Source organism: Camarhynchus parvulus, chromosome 21 (assembly GCF_901933205.1).
Source record: "Camarhynchus parvulus chromosome 21, STF_HiC, whole genome shotgun sequence".
Classification (NCBI taxonomy): Eukaryota; Metazoa; Chordata; class Aves; order Passeriformes; family Thraupidae; genus Camarhynchus; species Camarhynchus parvulus.
Genome location: NC_044591.1, coordinates 1,049,437 through 1,057,412, shown reverse-complemented (window position 1 = coordinate 1,057,412; position 7,976 = coordinate 1,049,437). Strand labels below are relative to the sequence as shown.

The 7,976-nt window shown below is 54.8% G+C and overlaps 1 protein-coding gene across 1 annotated transcript in view; it reads right to left on the bottom strand.

Annotated features, from left to right (window-relative positions):
- Nucleotides 1-280: 280 nt before the first annotated feature.
- LOC115912390 (rho guanine nucleotide exchange factor 10-like protein) overlaps nt 281-7,976 on the bottom strand; it is a 32,652-nt gene continuing 24,956 nt past the window's right edge. Inside the window, 4 exon segments of the mRNA XM_030963923.1 lie at nt 281-1,231; nt 2,754-2,876; nt 4,046-4,220; nt 5,220-5,362. Coding sequence (XP_030819783.1) covers nt 741-1,231; nt 2,754-2,876; nt 4,046-4,220; nt 5,220-5,362 — 932 coding nt within the window. The 3' untranslated portion in view covers nt 281-740.

Here is a 7,976-nt window from a genome sequence, read left to right as displayed (position 1 = left end):
TTCCCTCCATCCCACCCCATTCCTAGTGGGAAAAGAGGAAATTTTGGGGGTTTTTACCTGATTTTTAAGATGTGCAGCTCCAAGGGGGTGCATCAGAATTCCAGCATTCCAGGATGGGTTGGAATCATCTGGAAGCTCTTCCCATTCCATTGGAAACCTGCATTCCCAGGCTGCTCCAAGCCCCATCCTGGAGCATTCCCAGGGAAGCAGAACCCTTGGAATGCCACTCCCAAATCCCACAAAAGCCCCGAAGCCACAAACCAAGGAAACCACGGCCATTCCTATGGGATTTATTTCCACGCTCCCCCAGTTTTTCCTTTCCTCAGGAAGCCGGGCGGGGTCGGCTCCCGAATCCAGGGGATTTCAGTACGGAAGATCCTCAAATTCCCAGTCGGGAACAGGAGTGGATATTGCAGCCAGAGCCGCTTTTTCGGGAGCTGCTCCTGCTCTTCCCAGCATTCCCAATATATACAGATTCCTTCTTTTTTACAGGTAATAATTTACATCCTATTTATAATCCAGGGATTTCTATCTCTAGGGATTTCCCACACACACACACACACACACACACACGCAGGGAAACCGGGAAAACCCCAACGCTCCCAACTCCAGATCCGCTGGATCTGAGGGAGAATCCCGCGCTTTTCCCATTTTTTTTTTTTCCCTCGCAGCGGCTCAAGCGCCGCTCCCGGGAATTCGGGGGACTCCTGAGGTAGGAAATTCGGGAATTCCGGGCGGGCTCAGAGCGCCAGCGGGAGCTGCCAGATGAGCAGGGAGCTGTCGGCGGCTCCGGAGCGGCGCGCGGATTCCGCGCGGAAATCCCGGTACCCGCGGCCTCCGGAGACGATGGCCACAGAGGAGATTTCCTTGCGGGAAGAATCCCGGGAGCAGGGCCGGCTCCGCACCCACACATCGGGATCGTCGGCCAGCTCGTAGATGGATCCGTCCTCCTCAGCGTGTCCCGGCGTTCCCGGCGTTCCCGGCGCCGCTTCCCGCACGGAGAGCAGCTGGCCGGGCAGGTGGGCCGTGGAGCGCAGCCGGTATTGTAACAAAATCCCTTTTTTCCGCATTTCCCGCGGCTGGAGCCCCTCCGGATCCGGGGATTTCTCCTCCTCGGCCTCGTCGGGCTCGTCCTGCTCGGCCCGGAGGGCGTCGGGGGCCAAAGTGCTCAGAGCCAGCACCAGGAACTGCACGGGGCCGGCGTGGCCGTTCAGGGACACCATGCCCTTCCCTGGAAAACAGCGGGATCAGGATGGGAGCGGGAACAACGGGATGGGAACAGAAACAGCGGGATTGGGATGGGAACAGGAACAGCGGGATTGGCTGGGAACAGGAACAGCGGGATGGGAACAGAAACAGCAGGATCGGGATGGGAACAGGAACAGCGGGATGGGAACAGAAACAGCGGGATCGGCTGGGAGCGGGAGCGGGAACAGCGGGATCGGCATGGGAATGAGTCTGGGAATGGGCCGGGAATGGGCCAGAAATGGGCTGGGAACAGAAACAGTGGGATGGGAACAGAAACAGCGGGATCGGGATGGGAATGAGACAGGGAATGGGAATGGAAACAGCAGGATGGGAACAGAAACAGCGGGATTGGGATGGGAATGAGACGGGAATGGGAATGGAAACAGCAGGATGGGAACAGAAACAGCGGGATTGGGATGGGAATGAGACTGGGAATGGGCTGGGAATGGGCTGGGAATGGAAACAGCAGGATGGGAACGGAAACAGCGGGATCGGGATGGGAATGAATCTGGAAATGGGCAGGGAATGGGCCAGAAATGGGCTGGGAATGGAAACAGTGGGATCGGGATGGGAATGAGTCTGGAAATGGGCTGGGAATGGGAACAGAAACAGTGGGATCAGGATGGGAATGAGACAGGGAATGGGAATGGAAACAGCAGGATGGGAACAGAAACAGCAGGATTGGGATGGGAATGAGTCTGGAAATGGGCCAGGAATGGGCCAGAAATGGGCTGGGAACAGAAACAGCAGGATGGGAAGAGAAACAGCGGGATTGGGATGGGAATGGGAATGGAAACAGCGGGATCAGGATGGGAATGAGACAGGGAATGGCTGGGAATGGGTCGGGAATGGGCTGGGAACAGAAACAGTGGGATAGGAACAGAAACAGCGGGATCAGGATGGGAATGAGACAGGGAATGGGAATGGAAACAGCAGGATGGGAAAAGAAACAGCCTAGGAATGGGCTGGGAATAGGAACAGTGGGATAGGGATGGGAATGAGACTGGGAATGGGCCAGGAACAGAAAACAGGGGAATCGGGATGGGAATGAGCCCAGGAATGGGCTGGGAATAGGAGCAGTGGAATTGGGATAGGAATGAGCTGGGAATGGTTGGGAATGGGCTGTGAATGGAAACAATGGGATTGGGGTGGGAACAAGCTGGGAATGGGCTGGAAATGGGCTGGGAACAGGCTGGGATAAGGCTGGGAATGGCACTGTGTTTTGGGAATGGCGCTGTTTTTTGGGAACGGCTGCTGGTTTTTGGGAACAAAGCCATTTTTTGGGAATAATGCCGTTTTTGGGGAACGGTGCTGTTTTTTGGGAATGGCACCGTTTTTTGGGAACAACGCCGGTTTTTGGGAACAATGCCGGTTTTTGGGGAAAACGCCAGTTTTTAGGAACTGCGTTTTTTTTGGGAATGGGGGCTGTTTTTTGGGAACGGCGCCGTTTCTCCGGGATTGGCGCCGTTTCTCCAGGAACGCCGCCGCTTTCCCGGGAAGCTCACCGGTGATTTTCGGGATGCCCTCCAGGCGTGGCACGGGCAGCAGGACGATGATTCCCAGATCCGTCCCCACCCAGAGCAAGCCCTGGCACAGCAGGAGGCTGGTGACGCGCACGAGCTTCTGCCCTGCAGCGGGAAAAGCCGGGAAAAACCGGGATCAGGGAGAACCCCACGGCCCAAATCCCGGCCGGCCACGGCGTTTCCATAGGGATCGGCCTCGGGGAGATCCCGACAGACCCGCACCCAGAGGGGAGCGCTGGGAATAGAAAGGAATTAGGAGAGGAAAAAGAAGGAGTGGGAGAAAAGCGAGATTCCAACAGGAAACGAGGATTTTACGGGAAGGAGATAGCGGGAGTTGGGAAAGCGATAAATCCAGGGAAAGAGGCAAATCCAAGGAAAGGTTAACTCAGGGAAAGAGAGAAATCCAGGGAAAGATGAATTCAAGGAAAGTGATCAATCTGAGAAATCGACAAATCCAGGGCTCATGGAGGAGCTGCCACGTTCCAGAGGGTTTGGGAGCAGGAGTTCAAATGGATTTAATCCCAACGCTCCTGCCCCGGAATGCAGGGACGGGAGCGATATTGGGATATCAGGAAATCAGGATATCAGACATATCCGGAAAAAGAGGGAAAAGGGGAAAAACCAGGGAATTACCCGAGTGTGGTGCTCGGAACTAATGAAGGGATTATGGAGCTGTGGAGCAGGAATGAGGCCGGGATAACCCAGAGAGAGAGTGGGAATGAGGCTGGGATAACCTGGAGTGGGAATGGGATGGGGGACGCAGATGGGATCACAGGACAAAGTCGGGATCCAGGGGTGGGATCATGGGACACAATTCCTGCCCAGCTCCATCCCTGCCCTGCTCCTTGGGAAAGCTGTGGATCCTGCTGGGACCTCTTGGGGTGCCCCATTCCCCAATTCCCCTTGGATCCTTTAATTAATCCCCCTCATTAGCTGTTAATTAGGATCCCACTGGGCAGCAGGGCGGTCCCATTTCCTGATTCCTCATGGATCCATTAATTAATTACCCTAATCAATCATTAGTTGCTCACTGGGCAGCAGCAGGGTGGTCCCATTCCCTCAGTCCCATGGATCCATTAATTAATGACACTAATAAATCATTAATTGCTCAGTGGGGAGCAGCAGGGTGATCCCATTCTCTCAGTCCCACGGATCCATTAATTAATGACCCTAATCAATCGTTAGTTGCTCATTGGGCACCAGCAAGGTGATCCCATTCCCTGATTCCCCCCGGACCATTAATTAATGGCCCTAATTAACGGTTAATTGCTCACCGGGCAGCAGCAGGGTGGTCCTGGTGGCCACGTTGATCTCCTGGAGGTGCTCCTGGGTCTCGGTGTGGAACAGGCGGATGGAGGAGCCCTCGGCAAAGGCCATCCAGACCCCGCTGCCCGCCCGCACCATCAGCGTCACCGCGGCCGCGGGGTCGGGGTGCGCCTCAAAACAGTGCTAGGGATTACCGACATTCCCAGGATTACCGACATTCCCGGGATTCCTGCTCTTCGAGCACAGAGCTCCACCAGGAATTCAGCTCCCAGCCCTCCCTGCCAGAATCCAGCCCCACTCCAAGCTCCTTCCAGGGCATTTTCCCATTCCTCTTCCCATTCCCATTCCTACTCCTGTTCCTATTCCCACTCCCATTCTTTCTTCCTCTTCCTGATCCTATTCCCATACCCATTCCTGATCCCATTCCCATTCCCACTCCCATTCCTGTTTCCATTCCTGTACCCGTTCTCACTCTTCCTCCTGTTCCTGTTCCTATTCCTGTTCCTGTTTCCATTCCCACTCCCATTCCCATTCCTTTTCCCACTCCCATTCCCATTCCCAATCCCATTCCTGTTTCCACTCCCATTCTTCTCCTCTTTTCCCATTCATAACCCTTCTCCTTCCCCTGTTCCCATTCCCATTCCTGTTCCTATTCCCATTCCCATTTCCATTCCCACTCCCATTCCCATCCCTGTTCCCACTCCCATTCCCATTCCTTCCTGTACCCATTCCCAATCCCATTCCTGATTCCATTCCCATTCCCATGCTTCTTCTCCTTCCTGTTCCTGTTTCCATTCCCATTCGCATTCCCACTCCCATCCCTATCCCCATTCCCAATCCCATTCCCGTTGTTCCACTCCCATCCCTATCCCTATTCCCAATCCCATTCCCATTGTTCCCACTCCCATCCCTATCCCCATTCCCATTCCATTCCCATCCCTATCCCCATTCCCATTCCCATTCCCAATCCCATTCCCATTGTTCCCACTCCCATCCCTATCCCCATTCCCATTCCCATTCCCATCCCTATCCCCATTCCTGTTGTTCCCGCTCCCCCCCAATTGCCCCCCCTACCCTCCCAACCCCCTTGTTCCTGCTCCCATCCCTATCCCTATCCCCATCCCAACCCGTCCCCACCCTATCCCCATTCCCATTCCCATTCCCGATCCCGCTGTCCCGTACCTGGCTCTGCAGCTCGGGTGTGCCCAGGACGCTGACGAGGTTCTGGGAGCTGGCCCAGAGCGACTCCTCCAGCACCAGCAGCGCCCGCACGGGGCCCGGCCCCACCCGCAGCATCCGCACCGCGCCCGCGTCCCACAAACCCTCTGGGAACGGCATCACCGGGAATGCGGTCAGGGATGGGAGCAGGGATGGGCTCTGACCCCACCCGGGGCATTAACACTGAGCCTGCACCCCATAAACCCTCTGGGAACGGGATCACCGGGAATGCGGTCAGGGATGGGAGCAGGAATGGGCTCTGACCCCACCCGGGGCATTAACACTGAGCCTGCACCCCACAAACCCTCTGGGAACGGCATCACCGGGAATGCGGTCAGGGATGGGAGCAGGAATGGGCTCTGACCCCACCCGGGGCATTAACACTGAGCCTGCACCCCATAAACCCTCTGGGAACGGGATCACCGGGAATGGGGTCAGGAACGGGGTCAGGAATGGGGTCAGGAATGGGAGCAGGAATGGGCTCTGACCCCACCTGGAGCATCCACACTGAGCCTGCATCCCATAAACCCTCTGGGAACGGGATCACTGGGAATGGGGTCAGGGATGGGGTCAGGAATGGGAGCAGGGATGGGGTCCGGAATGGGAGCAGGGATGGGCTCTGACCCCACCCGCAGCATCCGCACCGAGCCCGCGTCCCATAAACCCTCTGGGAACGGGGTCACTGGGAATGCGGTCAGGAATGGGAGCAGGAATGGGGTCAGGAATGGGAGCAGGGATGGGAGCAGGAATGGGGTCAGGAATGGGGCCTGACCCCATCTGGAGCATCCGAGCCCGCATCCCATAAACCCTCTGGGAATGGGATCACCAGGAATGCGGTCAGGAATAGGAGCAGGAATGGGGTCTGACCCCACCTGGAGCATCCACACTGAGCCTGCATCCCATAAACCCTCTGGGAACGGGATCACTGGGAATGGGGTCAGGGATGGGATAACAGGGAACGGGAAAACATGGAATGGGAAAACATGGAACAGGATAATGGCAACAGAGTAATAGGGAATGGGATAACGTGAGGTGGGATAATGGAATGGGATAACAGAATGGGATAACGGATGGGATAACGGAATGGGATAACGGGGAAGGGGAAAACTGAATGGGATAATGGGGAATAGGATAACGGGGAATGGGATAATGGAATGGGATAACAGGAAATGGGGTATCAGGGAACGGGGAACAGGATAACAACAGGGAACGGGATAATGGGGATTGGGATAAGAGGGAATGGGATAACAGGAAAAACACAGAACGCTCAGCACACATGGAACAGGGTGATGGAAAACAGGGAATGCTGAGCACACATGGAATGGGATACCAGGGAAAACAGGGAATGCTGAGCACACATGGAACAGGGTAACGGAAAACAGGGAATGCTGAGCACACATGGAACGGGATAACAGGGAAAAGGGAAAACAGGGAACTCGGCACAGCTGGGAGGCTCCAGGTGCTGCTGAGCTCCCCCAGGAGTCACCAGGAATGTCATTCCCGCCTCCCAGCATTCCCAAAATTCCCTTTTCCCGCCACACACGGCACTGGAGCAGGGAAGGAGCAGCCACCTCCACCCTGAGGGCTCCTTGGAAAAGCCCAAATTCCATTTTTTTAAACAGATTCGCTCCACTCCAGGCCCAGTCCCAAGGATCTGGGAGCAGCTGGATTGGGATGAATCCATGGCCAGAGGCTCTGATCTATCATCATTTTCCCTCTTTTTATTCCCAATCCATGTTTTTGCATCCAAACCCTCAGATCCCAGGAATCTGGAGCCTTTGCATGCTCCAAGCCCTGCTCCGAGTATATCCCAATTTCCAGGGAAAAGGAGCGATTCCAGGGAAGCTCATTCCTCCCAAAAAGTCGGGATGAGGTTAAGAACTCCCCCCCATGGCTGCTGCTTAATCAATTAAAATTAATTAAATCCCTCTAATTGGCTCCCAGCGTTGCCATCATTTGGGAGAGGGGACGGGCACAATCCCAAAAATCCGAGTTCGGGGGGATTGGGTGGCTCAGGATTGAGATTTTCCTGGAGAAAACCCGGAACCGTGCCCGAAAATTCCGCCGGATTCCTGGCTCTCCCCAACCCCCTAGTGATGAAAACGGGGAATTTCCCAAGCCAGGAATTCCTGCAGAAGACGGACATGAATCCATATTTAGGGTCTATATTTGGAATATCCTGTTGGAATTGGGATAAATCGCAGCCAGATGGGACCTCAGCCTGAGCCAAATCCCGGGAAAAGGACCCCAAAATCCAGGGAATAAAGGGAATTTTCCACCTGGGGGGATTGTTGGGGACCAACGCCATTTCCAGCCCCAACACCGGGAATTTTGGGAAGGCAAAAATTCCCATTCCTTGTGGTCCCACCCTGGGTCTTGCAGCAGCCCCTCTCCAGGACCATTTCCACAAGGTTTTCCCCCAAAACGAGTTTGTTTGGATCCACCATGGGAAAATGGGATTTTCCTGCTCTGGGGCTGCCAAAGGGAAGGCAAAAATTTTGGGAAAACACAGGAAAAATGGGGATTTATCCAAAATGGGATATCCTAAATGGGGTTTATCCGGAGGGGATATCCTAAATGGGAATTTATCCCAATCCCAACAGAATATCCTAAATATGGATTCATCCCCATGGGATATCCTAAATGGGGATTTATTCTAAACAAGGATTTAACCTGATGGGATATCCTAAATATGGATCCTAAATAGGAATTTTTCCCAAT